At 41.5% G+C, this 26,204-nt stretch overlaps 1 protein-coding gene across 8 annotated transcripts; it reads right to left on the reverse strand.

The window, feature by feature from the left end:
• Positions 1-217: 217 nt before the first annotated feature.
• Positions 218-24,577, reverse strand: LOC310744215 (guanine nucleotide-binding protein G(i) subunit alpha-1). 8 transcript variants are annotated; one of them, XR_014539410.1, is made up of 11 exons: positions 23,743-24,496; positions 14,811-14,853; positions 14,588-14,729; positions 13,181-13,338; positions 11,717-11,845; positions 9,588-9,717; positions 7,799-8,755; positions 6,631-6,916; positions 4,077-4,925; positions 3,663-4,004; positions 218-3,502 (listed from the first exon to the last, which is right to left on the reverse strand). XR_014539410.1 is itself a non-coding variant. In XM_083575342.1 (9 exons), the coding sequence occupies exons 2-9, from the start codon at positions 22,222-22,224 to the stop codon at positions 2,883-2,885; spliced, it is 1,023 nt and encodes a 340-aa protein (XP_083431468.1). In that variant the 5' UTR covers positions 22,225-22,258; positions 23,743-24,492; the 3' UTR covers positions 218-2,882. The 8 variants fall into 8 exon arrangements, 7 of the variants coding, with proteins under 7 accessions (XP_083431468.1, XP_083431470.1, XP_083431471.1 ...); XM_083575342.1 differs by lacking the exons at positions 3,663-4,004; positions 4,077-4,925; positions 6,631-6,916 and adding an exon at positions 22,149-22,258 and having other exon boundaries at positions 218-3,073; positions 8,602-8,755; positions 23,743-24,492; XM_083575344.1 differs by lacking the exons at positions 3,663-4,004; positions 4,077-4,925; positions 6,631-6,916 and adding an exon at positions 16,190-16,451 and having other exon boundaries at positions 218-3,073; positions 8,602-8,755; positions 23,029-24,486.
• Between the last annotated feature and the right edge of the window lie 1,627 nt (positions 24,578-26,204).

The following is a 26,204-nucleotide window of genomic DNA, read 5'->3' on the forward strand; positions in this document are numbered from 1 at the left end:
ACTACAGATGCTGTGGGAAATTTATGATTGAACTGCTCCACAGTAGGGTTGTTAGGTCTGACCAAACCTGGCTGTCAGTGTCAGATTATAAGTAGAGGGGAGGTAGACATTTATATGGAAAAGAAAGATTCTTAGGTGTGGAGAGAATAGTAACAAGTGTAACTGCAATTCATCAAAGCAATTGCCATTAAGATATACTTATCTTTCCAAAACAGCATTTGAACTTACTCATATTTTTATTTTGTTTGCACTTCACTTATGGTTACAGAAGGCTTTTCACTAGTTGTGCTCAATGAAAAAATATTTCTTTCGACAAGGCACAAATAACTTAAATTGAAATTTTCTTGTAGTTTAATCTTGTTTTAAAAAACTGCAGTAATGTACAAAATCTAATATTAAGGATATAGATACATTTACTACCAAATACTTCAGTGACAGAATTAAACGAATCAAGCACGATGATGCACAACTGTCGGAGTACACAAACCACTTTTTTGGGTGCTAATACTTCAAGTCTGTTTAGACTTGTTCCGTCCATTTCCACCATTTCACTGCCATTTTGTTTTCTCTAGTAAACTTGTGCTTTCAAGCACATGTACACTGCCCTCAGTTTCTTAGAGGAAAGGCAGGATGCAAATGGGATTTACACCAATAATTTAAATATTCCCCAGAATGGAACATGGATGGCAAGGTGACAATTTAGATCAATACTGAAAAACAGTAGAGATCTTGTTATGTTTGGGCTAAACCCTTCCGAACATAACACTAAACAGGACCATGTTCAGAGTTTTGTTTGATTTGGACAGGGGAGAGAGGAATAGACAGAAACATAGAATTCATTCTCTGTGGGAAATCTACCAACATACCAAAAGAAAACAATATTTGCAACTTGGCTACATCAATATTTTAGGTGACAGAATGATAGAGAAAGCCAAGTCAACGTTTATTTACAAAGCTCCTTATTTCATGTTTATGTGTGTTTAGAAATCTGTATAGACATTACAATCAGCCTTGTAGCATAAAGCAATGTAAAATATAGCTGCAATTCAAAGTAACCTTTTAGTTATCAGTAAGGCACAACATAGTAAGTTGAGCCTGTTTTTGAGACTCCTCCCGTAGCAGCTCTAACTGCTAAAAAGGCAGGCCATAATGGTTTGCCTCTTTGGGAGTAGAAGCAAATGATGATGAAACCTCCATGGAATCTACACAGACAAGAATTCAAAGCTCCCTGTGCAGTGTACCACTCATACATGGGGACTTGCCAGTTTCTCCCTTCTAGCAGGAGCACTCTATGCTCCACAAATGTAACTCTGAAGGTTGGAGGCCCTCAAAAACAGCATCTGCAAATAAGGAACCTGATGCCAAAAGGGAGGGGAAAAGATGCTGCATCTTGTCCCCTTGTGTGGATGGAAGTGCCTTGAACCAGTGTATGGATCTCTCTGGATCCCAGTAACTCTGCATGTTACTGTATGACACAAATGATACTTGTTGGACAATATTTTCTTTCTGAAAGCATGCAAAACCCCCTGTTTGCATATGTATTTCAATTACAATGGATAATGTGCCCACTGCTCTGAATGAAAAATTCTTTGTGTTTAAAAAAGTTGGCATTAAGCTTTCATGGAACACACATTAAAAGTAGAAGGCCATTCCCCTGAGAAAAGGCAAAGAAAATTTACATTGGTAAAACTGCATGAGGCTTGAAATGTTCATTTCCATCTCTTGAATGGTATACACAGCAAATTCTACTTCGAGTACACTCGGTGAAGTTAATAAACATGACTATCTTAGGTTCATTCAATTCAGTGTGTCTTCTCTGAGTAAGACTTGGTTGAACACAACTCCTTGATTTTAATTCAAATACTTTTTCTTTTAGTATGTCTCACGAGACACACAAGCTAAAAGGAACCAATAAAATATAAAACAAGTAAAAAAATATGCTTCCATCCAGGGAGACACAATCAGTGCTATGGATTTAGCTATGACAGAAGGAAATCTAGAATGTCTTGGGCATGTACTTTCTGAGGATCATGATTCTACATGCTGAATCACAGCAAGAATTCTCCTCTAACGGTTAAAACATTTGGCATAGAAGTATGCAAGATGGGAGAATGGCTTGTTTGCTGTAAACCTGAAATGTTCAAAAGTGGTTCTCTAAAAGTTTGGGAGAAAATAACTTGGGGAAATCCATTGGGGCATTTCTTATTTAATCCTGAGCAAGTGTAAAGGATCCTATAATCAAGAAAAAGCCTACTATGCTAATTACAGGGGCATAAATAAAATCTAAGAACAACTATGTCACATGTATTATATGGACAATTAAGGGTTTGTGGGTTTTTTTTAAAAAAAGATTTGTTTGAATAATGAAAAATCTAAAAGGAAAAACATTTTCTCCTACAGAAAAAGCAGTCCTTAAAACATGAAAATTGTACGGGATGCATTAAAATATTTGTTCAATGTTTACATAAACAACACACAGTCACACATAAACAGACAATCATGGTGTGTTGATTGTTATTCAACACTATTTAAATCTATACAACAAACATAAATAAAACTGTTTAAACAAGCTAGTACAATACTGGTCTGGCCAATGCTTTCTCATGTTACCACACAAACCTGTAGATTTGAATTTTATGCTTCGACCTAATCAAGACCAGGAAAAGCAGATTACATAAACAAAAACATAGGATGGTAGCCAATGTTATTCATTCTCAGAGTAGATTTGTTGAAATCAATAAATTTAAGTCCAATAATTTCAGAGTGTCTAGTCTGAGTATGACTTAAGTATCACTCATGAACATATTTATGGTCTAAAAAAATGAAGTTGTGACTCATTTGGTTAATGCAAAAAAAAAAAAGGTACAATTTGATATAAATGTTTAGAACAAACCACAGTCTTTTAGGTTATTCTTTATGATAACATCAGTTACAGCATCAAAGACAAACTGAACATTCTTAGTATCTGTAGCACATGTGAAGTGAGTATAAATTTCCTTTGTGTCTTTTCTTTTGTTCAGGTCCTCAAATTGGCACTGGATATATGCAGCTGCCTCTTCATATGTATTTGATCCTAAAAAAAGAAAGATGAAATGCACAAACAAAATTCTAAAACAGAAGATTGTAGCACATACTTTATAACAACAGGGACAGTAACAGAAAGATTGACTAATTTTCATCTGGCGTATTTGAAGGATCATCTTTATACCTGCTCAGGTAACATCATTAAGAATCTAATAACATCAGCTCTAGTAACTTCAAAGTTTAATTTATTTGCTCCATCTTCTAATGTGATTTAAGCTAATACCTATCAAGAATAGTCTTTTTATATGCCAAACAGCTCTCTCTTTACCTTAGAAAGGGCAACATTCAGAAACTAATGGGGAAACATTTCAATCTTCAAAAGTGGCAATTCTACAGCAAACACATTTGCAAAAGAGACTATAGGATGAAATTGCAGAATTAGAACTCAACTAGAATGTTGAACTAAGATGATGATTTTCTATCCCACAACAACTAAGTTCAGTGTATCTGACGAAGTGTGCATGCACACGAAAGCTCATACCAAGAACTAACTTAGTTGGTCTTTAAGGTGCTACTGGAAAGAAAAATTTTTTTTTTGTTTTGACTATGGCAGACCAACACGGCTACCTATCTGTAACTATCCCACAACAGTAATTTAGCAATGTTAAGATCACCACTGTCAACAAAATATTGACATTGTTACTGAGCTTATTTTGCATATTTAATTTTCAATTGAATTGTATGAATGTAAATTTCTATTTCATGACATCTGACCCAATGCTTCCCCCCTCTCTCTTTTTGTATGTGTGTCTTCTAGTATAAATAGATCAATATTTATTTATTAAATTTATATACTGTCCTTCATCCACAGACCTCAGGGTGGTTCACAACATAAAAATACAATATAAAAGCACAAAATGCATGATAAAAACAGGAACAAAACAAAAAAACTTCCTGTAGTCAAGGAAGTGGGCTTTAGTCTACAAAAGAATTAATCATAGAATCATAGAATCATAGAGTTGGAAGAGACCACAAGGGCCATCGAGTCCAACCCCAACTATTGTCATAGTTGTCTTGTTAGTTTTTAAGGAGCTAAAGAACTCTGGGGGGAAAAAAATCCAATATTGTGCAGATAGACTTCTGAATGCACAATGCAGCCCCCTGCTTTCTTCTTCCTTTCCCCAAATCTGCTCTAGAGGATCTCTCAACCCTCCAGTGAACATTTGGGGTTGTTTGTGTGAGGGGCACGAGGGGCTGCAGGAAGAAGAAGGGACATTCTGGTTCTGCCGGCAGAAGTCCATTTCTCTAATAGGTGGTCAATCCCAGGATGTCACACTTTGTTTTTACTTATGCATAGTAAATGGTAGAAAAATTATAATTTAATTATTTCTAGAATGCTTAATACATACCAGGGGTGACTAATCCCTGGGTTGGAGCCTGCATCAGGCCCTGCTGATTTCAGTAGTAAAAAGAAACAAAAATTAAAGTAGACATGCTGCTGTTGTGGATGGATAAGTTTAAACTTCTCAGCCCAGTCTAGCAGCCTGATGGGCATACAAATCACTTCTTCCCCGATCGTCATATATATCATTTGATGAGCAAGGTGGGGAAATATCTGCCCTCCCTGAGGGATGGGCTGTGCGCCTTTGTATGTGTGCATAAGTGTGGGTGTTTGTGAGAGCATCTGGTGGCCATACCCACTGGAGGTATGTGGCCGCTGAAGGGTCAAACCCTTGGCTCTAAAAATGTTAGCCAACCCTAAAACCATTCAGAGCGATTAACTTGTAAAACAAATAAACTCTAGCAGATCTAAGGTGCAATCCTGTTTACTCAGAAATAAGCCACTCAGTGTTCAATGGTGCATATTAGAATTATTGCCTAAATCACTAACAGTTTTTACACTTATCCTTTTTTTTTTTTTTTTTTTAAATAATATTTATTAAAATTTTTCAAAAATACAAAAAATATCACTTTACGGGACTCCCCCCTTCCCCCACCCCTACCATATTCCCCTTTCATATTGTTGGCCAAACAAGTTCCCCATTCAAATTGAAACTTAATTTGTTTTACAGTAAAAAAAAGAAAAAAAAAAAAAAAAAAAAACCCAGTGTTCTTTCCCCAAGACCCACCCCATGTCATTCCACAATTTCCATTTTTTAATAAAAGAAGCACCCCAGATAATAGAAACAGAAAAGGTAGAGAATAAAAAAAATATAATGAATAATAGACCAATTCAGCAAAAAGTAACCAAGTTGGCAAGCCTTTGGAGTTTTAGTTCTCCCCCCCCTGTCCCCGGTTTAATTTCCCCCTGACCATCAACCCCTGGTGTCTGCCTGGAATTCTTAAGACCATAAATCACAACTTTTCCCCAACTCCTTGCTGGCTTTTTCTTTTTTAAAATTAAAAATAAATTTTTTTTGAAAATCAAAATTATTATTATTATCATTATTTTTCAAAACTTTAACTTCAGTCTTTAATAAAACTGTAATAGAACTCCCTCCATTGTTCTTTCCAGGTTGTAGTCTGATTTCCCTTTGTTCCGCTGCTAAAACGTTGTAGTTCGAAAGTTTGGTAAGTCTGCAGGGATGGTTGTTATTCAGGGGCAAAACCTTACGTTCAGTCCCTTCCTTTCTTCAATAGAAAAATCTATTGTCTCCTTTAAAAAAACAAAAAAGAAAACACCCTGAAGACGAGATGTTATTTCCGTTTTGCAGCTTTCCCAGAAGATAACCAGTCCTGTAAAGTTCCATTGGTATTTTTCCACTTTCCCAATCCTTGTAATGTCCCGAAACTCCTCAAGGGGGATTGTTGTATCTTTGTTTCCTCTAATCCAAAAGTCAATTTGTTATCCATATTCGCCATTTTGTATCCAAATTTTAACAAGTTGTAGCAAATTGTATCAAATTTAACCAGCCAAGTTCTCATAATAAAATCCACTCCGCTTTTCGACTTTGACAGCTATTTTGACAGCTGTCAAGATCTCCGACTCCTTTCACCAGGCTCTCTCTTCAGTCACCCCGGTTCCCAGGGGGGGGGGTTGCGTTTCCCTTCTCCAGTTCCTCCTCCAGCACAGTTCTTGTAGTTCCCCATCGTGAAATTTTGGATTTTTATCAGCAATGCAAGCCTTTTTGGGTCTTGGTTTCCCCGTCCTTGTTTTGGAAAGTTTACAATAGGGAGGGGACTGACTTCCTTTTTGGATCCCCCCCGCTCGTATCCAATTCGAAAAAAAAATTTTTTTTTTCCTCCTTTTGAACCCGATTTCCAAATTTACTCACGGGTTGTTGTTGAAAAGTCCGAATTTTCAATGGAAGAAGTCAGCGCTCTCCGCCGAATGGCATGCGGCTTCGCTCAGCAGGGGAAGCAGAGAACTCAAGGCACCACGCTTCTCCCCGGCACCCGATCCGTAGCCTTTAAAAAGGCTCCTTCACGAGTCGGGAGGGCGCTAACGGTGCAAGCCGAGTCTCCATGTCCACGGCCTCCGTGGCCGTGGTTTCTAAGGGTCCCCGCATCGCCGGTGCGGTAGAACCCAGCCCCTGCCGAGCAGACTCCCTCCGGAGCTCGGAGGGAGTCCGCCATTCGGCGATGGCGCCAACCCGGAAGTCCTACACTTATCCTTATCCGGCATAGCATTTTTCAGAACATAAAGTTCTCTCTGAATCATAGACTTTGTCTTAAAACTTCTAAAGTGAGATATGTCATTTGAAATAGGCAAAAAGAAGAATGCTTGAAGAGAGCTATGTGAATTTTATCACTGCAGATTTTTTTTTTGTCATAGGTAGATCAGAACTCTGAAATAAGAATTTGGTAGTGAAGATTTAGCCTGAATAAATTTGGATTATCTGAGATGTTGCTGTGGCAGTCAAATTTACGAATGATAAACAGTCATTATAAACTTACCGTATTTTTCGCTTTATAGGACGCACTTTTTCCCCTTCAAAAATGAAGGGGAAATGTGTGTGTGTCCTATGGAGCGAAGACGCCATAGCCTCCCGGCTGGAGAGGTAACGTGCGGCTATGGCAGGAGCCTCTGTAGCTGCGCGTCACCTCTCCAGCCAGGAGAGCGCGTGCGGGGCTAAAGCAGCCCCCCGCAACCCTCTCCTGGCTGGAGAGGTGACGCGCGGCTATGGCAGGAGCCTCTGTAGCTGCGCGTCACCTCTCTAGCCGGGAGAGCGCGCGCGGGGCTAAAGCAGCCCCCCGCAACCCTCTCCCGGCTGGAGAGGTGACGCGCGGCTATGGCAAGAGCCTCTATAGCCGCGCGTCACCTCTCCAGCCGGGAGAGCGCGCGCGGGGCTAAAGCAGCCCCCCACGACCCTCTCCCGGCTGGAGAGGTGACGCGCGGCTATGGCAGGAGCCTCTATAGCCACGCGTCACCTCTCCAGCCGGGAGAGCACACGCGGGGCTAAAGAAGCCATAGCCCCGGGACCCTCTCCCAGCTGGAGAAGTGACGCGCGACTATGGCAGCAGCCTCTCCGCTGCTCCCTGACCTGCTCTTTGGGGCTGGTGGTGGGCTTCCCCCCGCCAGCCCCAAAGAGCAGGTCGAAAGGAACCTGAAGCCTGGAGAGCGAGAGGGGTCGCCTGAACGCACCTTAAACGGCACCTTGTTTTAGAGCGGGAAAACAAGAGGGGGAAAATTCTCCCCCTCTCTGCGCAGCGCCTCCTGCCGCTTCGCTGAAGGGGCGCTGGGCAGAGAGGGGGAGAATTTTTTTTCTTGTTCTCCCCCCTCTAAAACAAGGTGCGTCCTATTGTCCGGTGCGTCCTATGGTGCGAAAAATACGGCAACTTGTTTGTAAAATTTGTATATTGCCTTCCTGCTAAGTAATGTACAAAGTAACCTTCCTTGCCACACTTGTTCATCTAACATTATTTTTCAAACATTCTACTGTCACAGAAAACTTCCCATTTCATCTCTTCTGGTGCTTCAACCCCAAGTTGCTACCATGAAGCTCCTGCACGTTGCAAAGTATTCTAAGTTATGGTCTACAGTTCACATAGTTTTTGATGGGGCACTGCAACAGGATTCCTGGGCTTACCACTGCTCTGCCATAATTGAGAGTATACATAATAATAAAGTCCATACTTCCTTACAGCTGTGCACTAAAGTATAAATCTGTCACTATTACTTTTCTCCTCACTACAGAGTCCCTGAATGAGCTGCTAAAGAGAGATAGAATTTCTTGAAAGAGTTTGATAAGCACTGCTTTTCATATAAGAATTTGGTTCATTATTATTATTACTTTGAAGCATCTCTTTTTCTGGGTATTGAACAAAAAACACAATGTAGTCTCTGTCCTCAGGCTTACACAAAAATCAAATTTTCAAACATTGATTATAGACTGCAGATAATATCCTCATTTAATCAGACAACAAAACAATACCGATTATTAGAATACTACACTACTTTTTGTAAAAGGTTAGAGTGGGCTATATGAGCTGCACAGTGAAAGTCTCTGACTTATAGTTATCTGGTACTTATTTACAAGTATGGTTTTCTCAACTGTTATAACCTAAAGTATCAGATCAATACATTCTCTTCTCTATTTCAGTTTTTGTTTCTTTTGGAAATAAAATGGTAAATACCTGGATATTCTGGGTAGCAAATAGTGAGGGGACTCCTTTTGATTTTTTCTTCAAAAAGATCCTTCTTATTTAAGAAGAGGATAATGGAAGTGTCTGTAAACCATTTATTGTTGCAGATACTGTCAAATAATTTCATGCTTTCATGCATCCTATTCTGCAATGGAAAAATGTGATATATAAGTTTAGCCCCCTCTCTCCTACCCAATGAAATCCAAAAAGCCTACATCATGGGGGGTTTTTCTGAAGCTTGTGCGTCAGGACATTTTACAAGTTACTGAACTCTCCAGGAGGACAATGGATTAGATGAAGGGCAAAATAATAATTTCTAATGGATGATTATATGTTTCAGGCAACGGCCTCTATCACTCCAAAGTTAAACACTTTGAAATTCCATTTATATGTTTAATTCTCCCACTGGAATTAAATGGGCGCCTAAATCTTAATTTACAGTAACTTTTTTTCTATATTCTTGGAGACTTGCACATTTTGCTTTCAGTGGGATCTGACTCTGGAAAAGGTTGCATTACCAGTTTACAAAATCTATAAACCATCATCTGCTTAGACATGGTGATTAACCCACTCACATTCCCTATCTAATGATGATAAATAACAGGACAGTATTTAATTTAGAAGTTTCACAGAATACAGGGGCTCCTTCCACGATTAGCTTTGGTGGATAAGAGCTGATGCTATGTGCTCTCGCTTCTGCAGCACACAATAGTTTTGGAAGATCCATAAAATATAGGAAGAACCCATTACATGCCTTTTTCCATGCAGAGGAAACTGAGCAGTGCTGACATTGTTGAGTCTGTATAGGTGACCTAAATTGTCCAGTATTACGAAAGTGGCACAGGAAGCTCATATGCTGTAACAGATCTCATGCTGCTGTCATTGTCAGAAGGGGACCTAGGACTACTATGTAACACAAAGAGCTGTACTAACTTGGGTGGGCCTAATGTTCCTTGTTTCAAAGTGGGTTTACTTGCCATTTCCTCATCTTCAGCAAGGACCAAATCATAATCACTCAGTGCAACACAAAAAATTATGGCTGTTACTCCCTCAAAGCAGTGAATCCATTTTTTCCGTTCTGATCTTTGGCCCCCAACATCAAACATCCTGAAAAAAATGGAAAAAATGTGAATGATTATTTTAAGACGGGATTTCCCCCCAAATTCAAGAATGATTCTTCTGATTAGGTCAAATGTAGCTGAAGATGTAGGCTATTGCAATTTTAGCCTCCAAATTTGCCTCCAAACACTGTTATGTGGGAGTAAATTTAACCAGATAACATTTTAAATTACAGGTTTCTATGGTCATTAATGCAGATTATTAATAAATCCACATTTTAGAATATGAGCTGAAGAGTATCATCACAGTAATACTACATATACCTGCCTACAGAGCAGCACTATATTTGCCTGCAGTTTCTCTAATCTTACCTGACAATTACCGTAATTTTCGCTCCAAAACACGCACTTTTTTGCTCCTAGAAAGTAAGGGAAAATGCCTGTGCGTGTTATGGAGCGAATGCACGGATCGGAGCCATGGCTGCCATCAGTCAAGCAAAGCGGGAGCCGCTTACACACTCTACGAGGCTCTCGCTTTGCTTGCTTTAAAGCGACCTGGAGCCGGGGAGGAGGGAGGGAAGGAGAGTCATGGCAGCAAAGCCGGCAGCAGCCGCTTACACGGGAGGAGGGACGGAGCTAGCAAAAGTCCGTGCGCTCTCTAAACAGAGCAGTGAGGCTGCAGAGGGATGGCAGGAAAGATAAAATTTAAGCAACCAGCAGCAAAATAAAACCAACCTCGAGCTCTGAGCCAGCGCAGTGAAAACCAGGAAGTAAAAAAAAAGGCTGGGGAGGGCATGAGGGAGAGGGGGAAACTTCGCAAATCCCCGCGTCTCAGCTGATCCGCGGGGACGGAGCAGCTTATTTTCAGGCAGGATAGATTTGAGCATTGTCTGGGTCCTAGTGCCCCTACCGCTTTTTTGTGCTCCATTCTATTGCTGCTGGTGGCTGCTTATATTCAGGCTGCAAGGAGGAGCGCTTTTACACAGCTAATGGCGAATCCCCTGCAATCCAAGTCCTCCTCACTTGCTCAAATCTATTCTGCCTCAAAACAAGGAGCGGAAGGAAAAGGCTGCAAACTGTTAAATGGAAAAAAAACCCAGGCACAGGGCAAATACCTTAAGTATACCTTTAAAGCAACAGTGCTCTCCCCCCCCCCCCGCTCAGCTCGCAGAAAAGCTCCTTCTCCACACACCCCACGCGTGCTCCTTGTCCCTTGAGTTCTTTTCCTTCCCTCCCCACTTAAAACGTGGTTACAAAGCATGGATCCACATGGATCCTCAGGATTTTTGCATTGGGCTACCCCAAACTCACTGTCAGATCACATGTCTGTGGCCACAGCATGAACCATAAAAATCATACATCCACTGTTTCGTTTAGAATATTTTTTCCTTGTTTTCCTCCTCTAAAAACTACATGCGTGTTATGGTCAGATGCGTGTTATAGAGCGAAAAATACGGTACATATGTCCTCGCCTCTCTTCCTCAGATGTTAACACCAGGAAAGAGAGACGGAAGGGACTGAAACCAATCACTGGGAAATGGGTTGGAAAGTTAGTTGTGTAACTGACGTGCTGTGCAGCTTAGTGCCCTCTTATTATATCACATTCAAATGCAATGATTTTTTTTCAGATTGCTTTATAAAGTTTGCTAAATAAATTCTCTAATGTAGCCCACCCCTCCTTCTCCTGCAGAGCAGCAATACAAAATGAATATGAAAATTATAAGATTCATGCATTCATTGTTTTTTTGGAAATAAAGAAGAATCATAATTTATGAAGAGCAAACTGAAAAATGGCATGTTATAGAAGTTAAGGATATCCAGCAAAGAAAGTAGGAATTAGAAGAAACTCTTGGAAAAGAGAACTGTTAATATATCTCTTTACTTGCTTTAGAATGCCTCAGAACAGATAGTAGGATTTTTCCAATGGACACAAGGAAAGTATCTACATTTGTAAAATGCAAGAAGCTTTTACTCTTTGAAAATATTAACGTTTTATACAAAATATTTACACAAAATATATACATAACATATTTCTTGAGACTACTCACTTAAAATGGAGATCCTTGAAAGTAAAATGAGTTTCCACTATTCCTGTGGTTTTCACTCTAGTCCTGAGGACATCCTGCTGTGTCGGGATATAGCTAGTCTGGGCTATCCTGTCCAAGTCATTCAAGTAGCTAGAAGTATTTTTTTAATGCATAAAATAAAAATAAAAATCAACCGTTTGATACTTAAGCATAACATGCAATTTAAAACAAATGGCATGGACAGTAAATACCAACTTCATGCTACTCAGGTATTGGTAGGGTACAGATAAATTATGGGCAGTTTTGAATAACTCTATTCTACACCACCTGACACATTTAGGTAATACAGTAGCAAAATTTTTACCTTTTCAGAAGTGATTTAAAAACATGATTTAACAAGTAAATAAACTCAACAACACTCGCAGTAAAATCCTATGAATGTGTACTCAGAGACAAGTCCCACTGTAGTCAGTGGGGTTTCCTCCCAAGTAAGAACGCACACAACCTAAAACTGTAATCTTACACACACTTGGTGGGCAGCCCCACCAAACCTAGTAGGACTCGCTTCTGAGCAGATATAAAATTGTTCATTTTCTTCAGGGGAAGTCCCACCGACATCAGTGAGATTCACTTTTAGGTACAATTGGTAGGATAGTGATTATAACCTCAGAAGAAATAAATATGTTAGATGAAATGCTAACAGGAAATTAAACTAAATGCTGATTTACCAATTAATTAAATCTAAGGTTGATTCTACATGTAAAAACCCATTGGGGAAAATAAGGCTGATTTCATACACATTCTGGCTTATCTAAAATCATGCGGAGATGGCAAGAAATACTACTTGCTTTATTAAGTTTGCAGAATATGTGTAGTATGTAATAGTAGATTAAGAGCAAGGTTATGTTTATTTTACCACCTTGCCAGGTTAATCTGACTCCACTATCCAGATGTAGCCATTTTGTTAGTAAATATAACCTATAGATTTTGCTATCTTATATTACATACGTTTGTGTGTGTGTAAGTAATGTATGCATAAATATGTATTGAAATTATTTAACATTATCAATGGGTCTACTCCGAGTATAAACAATGTTGAATATTGTATTACCCTATGCATATATGCATAAAATGACAACTTCAGAACATTGTGATTATTTCTATCCTGGCAAAGTTGACAGCAATTCATCATAGACTGACAGTACTATTAATTTTAGATGTATTTCATCTATTTGGCAACATCTTTTTTAAAGAACAACAACACTATACTGGAAATAAAATGTATTCCTATACTTTGCTCAGCTAGTTTAGGGATTTAATCAGAAATATAGTGATCAGAATGTGCTCATCTCAAAATCTCTTTGGACTTTTTTTTTTTTAAGAGTCCCTCACTTGTATCCCTCGCTTGCTGCTTCTCTTTTCAGCAGCAAAATGAATTTGGCAACTGTGCCATCACAGCAACACTGGTTCTTGTTTTAAGCTTACTATGCTGCTGAGTCATTAAGCTGATACTCTCTTGATCTGTTGAAACAAGCTTGAACGCCACTGTCTCTCCACAGTCTCTTGATAACTCCAGCAAGCTCTGCTGTCATAAAGCCTTCCTCTGCTGATCCAGCAAGAACGAAGAGTTGACGAGCATCATCCTGTTAAAAAAGAAACAAAAACTGTGAAGGTTCCCAGAAACTCTATTCAGCTTTCAAACTGTCAGAATAGCAAAACAGCTGTTAACTTTTCTACAAAGTTGACAATCAATTCACATAAATAAAATTAAACAAAAAACATTTAACGTCTGTATTACAAGAAAGCTTTTTTTAAGAAAATGGGGATTTCCAAAATGTCACAGAATTGTAGAGTTGGAAGGGATCCCAAGGGTCATCTAGTCCAACCCCTTGCAATGCAGGAATCTCAGCTAAAGCATCCATGACAGAGGGCCATCTAGCCTCTGCTTTAAAACCTCCAAGGAAGGAGAGTCCACAACCTCCTGAAGGAGTCTGCTCCACTGCTGAACATTTCTTACATTTCTGAACATTTCTGAACAAGTTCTTTCTGATGTTTAGTTGTAATCTCCTTCCTTTTAACTTAAAGCCATTGGTCTGAGTCCTACCCCCCAGAGTAGGAGAAAACAAGCTTGTTCCATCTTCCATGTGACAGCCTTTGAGATATTTGAAGATATCCCATCTCCTCTTTTCCAGCCTAAACATACTCAGTTCCTTCAACCATTCCTCATAACACTTGGCTTCCAGACCCTTGATCATCTTGGTTGCACTCCTCTGCACATGTTCCAGCTTGTCAAAATTCTTCTTAAATTGTGGTGCCCAAAATTGGACACTGTATTCCAGATGTGGTCTGACCAAGGCAGAATAGAGTGATACTACTGCTTCCCTTAATCTGGACACCATACTTCTGTTAATTCAGCCAAATTATTTAATATACTACTTCTTGAAAGCTTTATACAACCATCAGATACAAGCTGACTTTCGAGCAGAGGTAGGGAACCTGTGACCTAGCAGGTGTTATTGGACTCCCATAAGCCCCAGCAATCATGGTCAAAAGTCGCAGATGATAGGAGATGTACTCTAATGGCATCTAACTGGCTTCTTCCACCTTGTTTAGTCATGAAGGGGGACAGATTCTTTGTCCTGCCTTAAATTTTCCACAGGTCTTGAAATTAACTGACTTTATTTTCGTCTAGTCTTTTACTTCTTTCACCCATGCCAAGATTTTGGGATATGGGATATTTTGCAAGCTGACTCCTTGTCCAGTCAGAGAAGATGTGTTGAAAGAAAAAGATTAACTATTTCACATATAATATAGTTCACTAATTCTTGTAAATGGATTTCAGAAGTACAGCAATGAAAGTGAACATTAAGTAAGGAGTAGATCAATGCTTACAGCTCTGGCAGAATCCCCAAAGTCTATCTTCAACCTCCCCATTGCTCTAATGATAGCAATAATGGATTGAATTGTATTACTGTAGACAACAGCTTTGTACTGTTTACATTCTTCTTCTGAATAACCAGCTTCATGGATAATCCTAAAAAAGAAAGAAAAATCAGTCTTTGTTTTAACTAAAAGTCATCTATTAACTTTGTTTTCACTCCTAAAACATACTTACTTCATTTGTTTGACAATTGTGCTTTTTCCTGATTCACCAGCTCCTATGAAAAACAACACCCAAAACATTGTTAACCAAAAGCCTGTTGCTCATTCCATATATCAGCACTTTTCAAGCTTTATTTCCACTGAGGTTGAGAGGTTGTGCAAACAAAATATCAGTAATAGTAGTCCACATTCCTTTTAAAAAACCAAAATAGTTTGTCCACCACTACTGATCTGCACTTGCAAAGCCCAGCTATAGGAAACTATGGAGCACATTCTATGTTGGTGTCTCAATTAATGCATGAGGCCTAAGCAGGCCTTGCCAGCACACTATACAAACTATATAATACAATGCAATATTTGGAAATCAGTGTGAAACTGATTGTGGGAAGTTTGAATTCTGTTAAATGTGTTTTGCAACATTTTATGTGTGGAACATTTTTAAATCCCATTTTTCTGTACACTTGGGAGTTTCAATTACTTATATTAACGATTTCATCATTAGGAAAAACAAGTGGAATTCGTACAAATACTAAAAGTGTATCCCTAGGAACACTCCTGTTAAACAGGTCATCTGGTCATACCCCCCCCCTCCAGAAATCTGAAAGAGGCCAATTAACTCTCCCTGTTTCCCATTTCTCTGTTCCAACTGCATGGTTCCATGACGCTCCTTCCGTGTTTATTATATTGTTTGGAGTAGAGTAGCCCTTTTAGCAATTTTTAAATTATTGGAATGTCTGCCTATCTCAGGTTGCCATGAGCCTGTTGATACTGCCCTCTTGTCAGTGAATCTGTTCTGATTCCTAGACTCAGTACTCAACACACTAGAGTTTGCTATTAATGGAAATAATGAAATTTACACCACCTCTGCCATTAAAACAATGGCATTAAATCTGCCCATACAAAAACCAAGTTACTAAGTAAAGGTTGAACCTACAGTGCTGCCTCGCAAGACGAAATTAATTCGTTCTGCGAGTCTTTTCGTCTTGCGATGTTTTTCGTCTTGCGAAGCACGGTCCGTCGCAACTGCACCTCTTCAAGCGGCTTTAAGAAAAAAGCGAACAAACTCGCAAGACGTTTTCGTCTTGCGAAGCAAGCCCATAGGGAAAATCGTCTTGCGAAGCAACGCAAAAACCGAAAAACCCTTTCGTCTTGCGCGTTTTTCGTCTTGCGAGGCACCACTGTATTGGCAATCTCTCTCCACACACCCCACCACATATTATTATGGTTATTAATAGTTTCTTTTCACATTTACACCATAATCTGATTAGTTGCAAATTACTTCCTGGAAGATAATATTCCAACCTGGGTGTGAGTCAGGAATATAACTCGAGAGCCAGGATAATTCAAAATACCAAAGAATGAACACAAAACAAGAGGATATCACCATCGTACAGGCTAGAGGTGCCTGGCTGCTTGCTACCAGAGAAGCATTGAGGAAGGTAAACTACTGGGAACATTGGCAAGCTTCATATTCCAATATATAATTCTAGGAAGCTGTGGCTCCATCTTGCTCAGTAGCATCTACACCAACTGGCAGCAGCTCTCCAATATTTCCAATCAACTCTTTCCTGGACTTGCCTGGAGACACCAGAAATTGAAACTGGGATCTTCTTCATGCAAAACATATGTTCTGTTATCAAGTTACAGTCTCTGCCTGAACAGACATAAGAAACAATTGTATTGCTACAATATTTACATGTGAACATCCACACACTACTATTCCAATGCAGTCATACCTTGGGTTAAATACACTTTGGGTTAAATCTTTTCAGGTTGCGTCCTGTGGCGACCCAGAAGTAACGGAACGGGTTACTTCCGGGTTTCGTCACTCACGCAGACGCCAGTGATGCCACACGCATGCACAGACACGACGAATCGCAACCTGCGCACAGACGCAGGTTGTGTTCTGCTCATGATGCGAACGGGGCTCCAGAACGGATCCTGTTCGCATCCAGAGGTACCACTGAATATGTTAAAGTTGTTGGAGAGAAGTATTTTAGTACTTTAAAGTTTTTCAGTAAATTTCAACTAAATTAATGATTTATAAAACTAAGAGATCTAGCTATCAGTTCTGACATTTCATGAATTTGAACAAAAGAGGTAAACAATTGTTCTAACCTACCCTGGGACCTTGCAGTAAAACACAGGTAAGATATTGAATAAAAACATATATAACTCTATGGATTCCAATTATGCTTCCTTCTCATGAATACATCTTACTGATGAAATCACATTAAAAACTTGGAGTGCACTCTTGGAGTGCTTCTTTCCTTTGAAGCTGGGTCATCTAACATCATGACGACATCAAGTAATTGACAGGTGAGCAGCCCAACAGGAGGAAGATGCACAAGTCTGATGCTTGCTTCTAAACCAGAGACAGCCTTCCAAAATCAAGCTACTCAGGGACAGACAAAGTGATGTTCTCCAAATGTTGTTGGACTATCATACTTGCTTGTTGGCCATTCTGCTAGGGAATTATGGCAGTCCAACATCTGGGGAGCACCACATTGGTTACTCTGGGCTACTGATTAAGCTTGGGGTGAAACCAGTATTTTGTACCTAAGCACCATTTGATGGAGATGGTTCCAGTAAACAAAGCAGAAAACACTGCAAGCCTGAAGTCTGTCCACACCAGGTTTTTCCCATGAATTACTTCACCACTTAAGAAAAATTATGCGGCTATATTCAAATTCACTGGGATGATTACATCACATGTTTCCATCCTGGCTTACCAGGGATGTTTTCTTTCTAGTAAATCAAAGATAAATGTAGCAGATTTCAGTATCAAGTGTATGTGTGACGTGTGTATGTGGGGGGTACCCTTAAAGAGCTCTAATCCCCAGAATTCCCTAGGAAGATGGACTCGTTAAATTTCTCTGGAAAGCGTAGCTGTGTTGTCAGGGGAATAGGGGGCTCCTAACAACTCTCAGCACCTTTAACAAACTACAGTTCCCATGATTCTTTGGGGAAAATAATGATGGTTAAAGTTGCTTCCTAATAAGCCAAGATCAAAAATCATGTTTTTTTGAAATGTGAATTATCAAAAACAAAACAAGTCTCTATAGCTGTACCATTAAGATAAAAATTAGTGGAAGACGATAGATTAATGTAGTATCTCAAAATTTAAAAAAAGTTGATACAGCTTCAGTACATCTCTAGGAAGACCATCCAGCCACATATCAAAATATCAAGTATACTACTGATTTCAAACCACAAAAGAAAGCATAAAATGGCTTCCTATTGTTATTCAAGATCATATTGTCTTTTTAATTTTATGTAATTTCATGCAGAAATATTGTTTCTCTTTTTTAAAATCTTTGCTTTTTTAAAAAAAAATCTGGCAACAATTTTACTACCCCAGTTTATTCAGACTATCTCAAAAATCAAATATAAGCCCCATTCTATTCTAATTTCCAAATTATCTGCCGCACATTTCATCTATATCACTTTCAGGACCTTGAGCATTTAATAACCCACACATTTCCATAGATCTTTTTGTTATATTAACTTTGCCAACAGATTTTGGTTGGATCCTTCTGTAGTCGTATCCAATGACATACTAATATAGTGCCCTATTGTCCTTAATTAAATCAATATACAGACAGCTATTTAACAAGTAAGAGTAGTTACTGGTTGACTTAACAATTCTATTTGTAAGAGAAGTTACTGGTTGACTTAACAAATATATTTTCAAGTCTGAATTATTTTACGGTACTTGTGTTCCTGTTCGGTTCAATTTGAACTCCTCATTCTGTTACCTGGAAACCAGCTTGCATTTACATTGAACACATTTGTCTTTTCAGAAGGCTGCAAACAAACATATGGGCCTATTTAATGGAGAATGAGTATTGTGGGTCGGAGGTGGAATCACTGAAAAATCACATCAGTGTTGAAACTGAGAAAAGAAGAACCTTGGTTCCTGTTAAACCATGATACTGTGACCACATATTTGCGTGTTTTAAATTAAATCAGAAACGAACACGCCCAAGTAATTCACATTAGGAAGGAGTGCTATTAGTACCCTATTACACAGGGTAAAAGGTAAAGGGACCCCTGACCATTAGGTCGTCGTGGACGACTCTAGGGTTGCGGCGCTCATCTCACTTTACTGGCCAAGGGAGCAGGCGTACAGCTTCCAGGTCATGTGGCCAGCATGACTAAGCTACTTCTGGCGAACCAGAGCAACGCACAGAAACACCGTTTACCTTCCCGCCGGAGTGGTACTTATTTATCTACTTGCACTTTGACATGCTTTCGAACTGCTAGGTTGGCAGGAGCAGGGACCGAGCAACAGGAGCTCACCCCATCACGGGGATTCAAACAGCCGACCTTCTGATCAGCAAGCCCTAGGCTCTGTGGTTTAGACCATAGCGCCACCTGCGTACTCCCAGTGTAATATATATAGTTTAACTGAGACCCCCTGCTCCTCCTGATATTTTAAAATTGAATTTTCAAGGTTTGGGGCAGGAGATTTATTAGCTTTGTAGGGTGGGGTTATTTGAGGGGGCAAGTTTCTTTCTTTGGTCTTTTTTATTTGGGCTTAAATAGATCCATGGGTCAGTGGAAGACAGGAGTGCCTGGGGTGCTCTGGTCCATGGGGTCACGAAGAGTCGGACACGACTAAACGACAACAAGAACAGGTCCATGGGTCATTGCCCCTGAGAGCCCTCTCCCACTTCATAGAGCCTGCCTGGCTCCTTGATATACTCGAGAGCCTAGGGCAATGAAACAAACTGGAAAACTGCTTGCATGCAAGTGAAGAAAAACTCTAGTTGAAGCTATCGAACACTAGTGAGGGCTCATTGTTGAGCCTAACTAGTGACAGTGAAGGCAAAAAGAAGGCATACTTTCCTGCCTCCATTGCAGACGTTTTCTGGGAAGTGTGGGGTCTTTTTACAGAGTGGCTCGAAGGAGCCAGTAGCTCACCATGACTTGTTTGGAAAGCATTTTGAGGGTAAAATTGCTTGCATCCACAGCTCGCCTGGCACCCTCATTACATATCTTTAAGCCTCTTCAACCAGGTTTTTGGCTGCTTGAACAATCTATGGTCTTTTAAATGGGTCTGAGGAGGTGGTGAAGCTTCATATATGAGAAAATGTGTACAGACCGCCTCAAAGCTGCTGAGGGGTGTCCCCTGGTGAGTGTCCCAAGAGTCCTGGAGGGATGTGTTTGGCCCCTGGGCCTGAGGTCCTAATTTACAGTAATTCTGAAATATGGTTAAGCATTAGATTTGGCATACTTTGAATGAGAGGATAATATTCCATACACTTTGAACTGTTTTCAACAGTAATTTATTACAATGATTTGTAAACTGTAGTCCTTGTGTGCTTTCAGGCATCCATTATTATTATTATTATTATTATTAGTTAAATTTCTATACCGCCCTTCATCTGAGGATCACAGGGCAGTTTACAATATAAAAACACAAAAATGCATACCACAGTAATGAGCAAAACAATACCCCCCCACCCACCCCCGTAGTTTAAAATGCCATAGGTTGTTTAATTAGCTAAAGGCTTGGAAAAGGAAGGTTTTTGTCTGGTGCCTAAAGACATGTAACAAAGGCACCAGGTGAGCCTCCCTGGGGAGAGCCACCCAGAGTAGCTGGGAAAACCCAACCAAATGGGTGAGGTATAAATAGAAATTATTATTATTATTCCGTAAGCAGGGAGCCACCAAAGAAAAGGCCCACACTTGTGTTGCTGTCCTCCATATTAAGCAGTATAAATAATAGAAGAAAATCGCAAACTCCTTTTTCAACACAGAATTTCACTAAACAGGAGTAACTTGGGCAACAATTCTAGCCCAAGTTACCTAGAAGCCCCACTGAATTCAATGGAATTCACACTAGAAGACACAGGAAATGAGAGCTGGACCATAAAGAAGGCTGATCGCCAAAGAATTGATGCTTCTGAATTATGGTGCTAGAGGAGACTCTTCAGAGTCCCATGGACTGCAAGACCTCTCCATTCTGAAGGAAATCAGTCCTGAGTGCTCACTGGAAGGACAGGTCCTGAAGCTGAGGCTCCAATACTTTGGCTACCTAATGAGAAGAGAAAACTCCCTGGAAAAGACCCTGATGTTGGAAAAGATTGAGGGCAGAAGGAGAAGGGGACGACAGAGGACATGATAGTTGGACAGTGTTCTCAAAGCTACCAACATGAGTTTGACCAAACTGCGGGAGGCAGTGGAAGACAGGAGTGCCTGGCATGCTGTGGTCCATGGGGTCACGAAGATTTGGACACAACTAAACAACAACAACATGGTTTCTAAGACACAAATCAGAGCACTCACAGTTCGTATCTCACTTCTACCATTAGTTCATGGCATGTCCTTAGGCAAACTACTCTACTGGATGCAACCAAAAACCTCCATCTGCAATGTGGAGATAGGGTTTACCCACAGAATAGTTTACATACTATTTACATGTTTGTTGAATGGTTAACTGCCAACCTAGCAGTTGAAAAGCATACCAGCGCAAGTAGATAAATAGGTACCACTGCAGCGGGAAGATAAATGGCGTTTCCATGTGCTCTGGCTTCCGTCATGGTGTCCTGTTGCCCCAGAAGCAGTTTGGTCATGCTGGCCACATGACCCAGAAAGCTGTCTGTGGACAAACACTGGCTCCCGCAGCCTGAAAGCAGAGATAAGTGCCGCACCTCATAGTAAAATCCGACTGGACTTAACCGTCTGAGGTCCTTTACATTTTACCTTACAATATATGTGAAGTGTTTTGAATGCATGAAAGCATTATATAAATGCCTATTATTATGTTCATTGTCCAAACTGTGGGTAAGCACAATTAAATATGTAGCCTAACAAAATTAAGTGTAGAGTTCCATCAGCACAAGCATTTATCTGCCATATGAAACAACCTCTCACCCTGGTGTGATGTTGCAGCAGTTCTAAACCTCCAGAGCAGATTTGACAAAGGAATGGGGGCAAGGAGGGAACCCCATTGTGCTACTGGGAGTCCTTACACTGGCTTCTGCAAGTGCACCAGGTGAGTTGAATCTGGCCCTAAGTGTCAAAATATGGAAATATAGGCAAACCAGAACAGTATTTAGTTAAATGAGGAATTGCAGTGCAAATTAAGACTTTTATTTGTTTAATCTGTATCACTCTCTTATTCTATCCTCGTAACTTGAAAGTGACTGGCTTTTAAAATACCCCATTTGAATACTCTAGATATGTATCTATGCAGAACAACCCTATGCATATTTATTCAGTTCCAGTGAATTCAATGGGATGTACTTCCAGGTAAGATTGTAACCTTATGCATTCACATGCAGGAGCGAGACACACTTCTCGGTAAATATGAAGATCATGCTATAATTCTATGCACACTTACCTAAGGGGAGGGGCTGTAACTCAGTAGTAGAGCACATGCTTTGCATGCAGAAGGAGCCAAGGCCAAACCCTTGCATGGCATCTTGACGCAGGGCTGAGAAAAAATCCTGTCTGAAAATTTGGGAAGTTGATACTATCAGTGTTGACAATATTGAGCTAAAAGGACTAATGGTAGGATTTAGTATAAAGCAGCTTCCATTGTGACAGTCCCATTGAAGTCACTTCTGAATAAATGTAGTCATAAATGCATAGTCAATCAGGCTAAAAAGGCCACAATAGCCAATGACAATTTTCCTAGACCACAGATATCACTTCAGCATAGAATGTACTATTGGGCTGCAATATAAAGGATAAATATATTTGTATTTATCGCACATGACAGATTTACACACTTTTATCAACACATAAACAATATCAATATAGGAAAACTAGCATGCATGAAAGTGCTCTGAAATGCAGTAAGTTATCCATGGTGTGCAGGACAGGGGAATACGTATGAAAAATAAGCAGCACAAGCTTTATTATCTGGTATAAACTTTCATAAGCAACAGCCTAATGCAGCAACACACATTTCTGGAACGGGGGTGGGGCACCCAAGTATTTTCCTTCCATACTAAACAACAGTAAATATTAAGTAAACTACTGTAAAGTTTTCCAGATGCACCTTATTTAGAATGATTTTCATCTAACACCAGTACCCCAAACTAACTTAAGTTCCATAGTGTGTATGTGGACTTGTTTACTTCAGGGAGTGGTGTTTTCATTTAGCAATCCTAAGCCATTTCTTATTCCTGACACCAGTCATCCAACTATTCCAAGAAATTTACAGCTCAAGCCCATGAACATTCCCATCCTATTCGCCAAGAGTAAGTCCCACTGACCTGAGTTCAAAGGATTTTCACCTTCAGGTCCGAATTGCAGCCTTCATGCTAGGAGCATTTCACCTACACAGCCCTGTAGTTATGCTTTTGCCATCAACAGAAGCAGACCATTCAGGGAAACAATAGGAGCCCAAGTGACATACTGCAGTAAGGGCTACAAATATGGTACCCGAGAAATATGGCTTCGTTCAAATGAAATATGGCTTCGTTCAAATGAAAATGCCTTTACAGCTGACCACACATCACAGATCTCTCAACACAAGAGGTGTTCTATCTTACCGACACTTTACCCACCACCACCCCAATCACAATTAGGATGCTCAGAAGGCAAATTCCTTCCCCTGCACCTTTCAGCTGAGATCAAGAAGCTGATAACTTGTTAACTGGCAGGGCAAAAAGTGGAGGGCGGCAGGCGAGGCCAAGGGAGCGATCTGGAGGATGAAGTCTCAACCCTTTCAGCCTTGCAAGCACTTACTGGAGAGCAAGTCCCACCAAACTCAGCAAGGCTTACTTCTGAGTAGACAGGCGTGGGACTGCCCTGTCAGTGCTGCAGAGGAGGTAGGAAGGTAATCTGACACGCAACTGATCATTCACACGGGGCTAAAACAGCGCCTTGTTTTTCTGCTGGATGCTGCCGTGGAGAATTCAATTTCTGGGTGCGGGGAGAGAGCAGCAAAGCGAGAGAGAAGCAGCCTCCTCTCCCGCCGTCCTCACCCAAGAGCAGCAGCTTGACTTCGCGGGCCGCCTTCTCGCCATCCTCCCTCAGGTTCCTGTCGATCATCTTGCTCCTCTCCACCGCCGCCTTGTCCTCGGCGCTCAGCGTGCAGCCCATCTTGAAGGGGCTTCGGCTTCTTCAAAAAAGCGAAAACACCGAGGGAGGGAGGGAGGGGAAATCTCCTTTGTCTTCAGTCTCAGAAGAGGAAGAAGCGGCAGCCCCGCTGCTTGGGTGGGGAGGGAAAAGCCCCTCAGGGAAAGACGGAGGTGGTTTCCGTCAAGCGTCTTAATAATATCCAAGGCTCGGACGGCAGCGGCGAACTAAGGCGCTCGTCAAAACAAAAAGCCGCCAGGCGCCCCGCAACCCACCGCCCTCCAGCCCGGCGCGGCCTCCTCAGAAGCCCAGTTCAATGGCTCTGCCTCAGTTTCCCCCCGCACCGCGCGCGCCCGCGACCCCCGCCAAGGCGGGACGATGCCGAAGCCGCGCGGACAGCCAAGACGCGCCGAGGAAGCCAGGCAGGCGCGGCCGCCTCTGCTCCCCTCGCCAAGCCAGCCGAGAGCGGGGCCTCGTGCGCGCGCGCGCGTCCCCCCCCCCTCACCAACCCGACGGAACTGTTGAGCCTCGCTCGTCGGCGCGTGCACGCGCGCACCTCCCCTGCCTCTCTCTCTCTCTCTCTCGTTTTAAGAAAAGGTGGGGAGGGGGAGCGGGCGTCAGGTGCGCATGTGCAGGACTGGGCGTGGCGGCGTCGGGGGATAATTAGCATTGGGGCGGGTGGTAGTCCGGGAAGGGGAGCAGCCCGTTGGTGGGCGGGGGGGCTGCGCGTGACGTCAGCGCGCGCGATGTTTAAATAAATGAGCCGCGCGGCGCGGCAGTTGGGGCGGCCAACGGCTCTTGGGTGGCTGAGGCGGGGAAGGGAAGGGAAGGGAAGGGAAGGGAAGGGGCGGGCGGGCGGGCGGGCGCTGAGGTGGCGGTGGCGACTTAGTAGCGAAGGAGTGTTGGGGGCGGCAGCTCTTGAGGTGCCTAAATATTCATTAGGCCCCTGTGAGGATAAATGCTGGGGGTCTTCAGAAAGAGACCCCCCGGGCGCTTGAAGGCTCTTCTGGAGAGTCAGGAGACCGAACTGGCTTGCGCTGTTCTCCTGACGCGTTTCTAACTAGTTCTGTGATCCGCCCACACTCTCGCCGCCTTGAAAACTTGCAGCAGTAACAGCCCTACCGCTCTCTAGGTTTAGCTTGGGTTACGGAGAGGTGGCGGTTTTCTCTCTCTAAGCTCGCCATGGCGCAGGCCGTTTTCCAAGGGGTCCTTCCTCGGTCTGTGGCCCCGGGGCTGGACTGGGGGGCATTTTGCCGCCTGAGGCGAAGCGCAAAATCAGTGGTCTCTGCTCCTGCCAGAGTAGGGGTGAATGAGGATCAGGAACAAGGCGGGTCAGGCTCTACCTTGGGATTAACTGCCCTCCCCTTGCTTCTTAGGCGGGCTGGTCCTGTGCAGAACCCGCACGTATGTTAAAAGCGGGGAATGGCGGGATATCTTTAAAGCTGTGATGTGGAAGATGAATGCAGGGTACGGAAGAGAAATTAAAATAACGCAAGAACCTGAGGGAGCTTTAAGGTTGAACTCCTTTGCAGGGAGAGGAATGCAGGAGGGCTGTTTGCTACAAAGGTGGCTGTGAGGAAGGTGCTTTTTAATGCAAATAAAATGGCAGGCCCCTATGGTCAGAAACTCTTGGGTTTAATTTGAATTCTTTTGAAATACAGCTGCACCATACATTCCTTTTATCCTGTTAGCTATTGAACCTTATATTGGAACAGTGTCGTGCCTTTTATGTGCTCGGCAACTACCAGTAGCTCACTTTGAGAATAAATTGGGGTGGGACAGATAATGCATCAAAAGACAACTCCATAATAACAACTTGTAGTAAATGGTTTTTTGGGGGGGGGGCGGAGATCAGACAGCAATTCCGTGGGTGCATTTTTACATAAGGACCTACTAGTAGCTGACTCATACGGTGAAATGGTGGAAGTAATAAAGCACTGTTTTATGTAACTGCTTTGCAATGCATATTTTTCACTATCCTTTATGCAGAACTCTTTCACTAAGTGAAATATTGACAATTACAACATAATTTATGTGAAATGAGCTACTGAATGAGAAATCTCTGGGTCTAGCATGTGCTCTGTCACAGCAGGAGTTGTAATTAGGTTATTTCTGGTCTTTCCTTTTGATGACCTTAACCTAACATCAGTGTTGAAATATTTTATTTAACAGTTGCCTAATTATACAAAACACCTGCAGTCCTCTGAACAGTCTAGAGTAGCAAGTTCCAGTAATTTTAATCAGTTTTGTGTCAGCACAGCATTTTGAGAAGTAGGTGACCTATAATTAGATAATGCCAAAAAAAGAAGAAAAAAAGGTGGAAGTCTGTTGGAAATTCAAGTTCTTGACCTCAAATTTGCCTGCAAAC

This window comes from Podarcis filfolensis, assembly GCF_964270895.1.
Source record: "Podarcis filfolensis genome assembly, chromosome: 10".
In the NCBI taxonomy this organism is placed as follows: Eukaryota; Metazoa; Chordata; class Lepidosauria; order Squamata; family Lacertidae; genus Podarcis; species Podarcis filfolensis.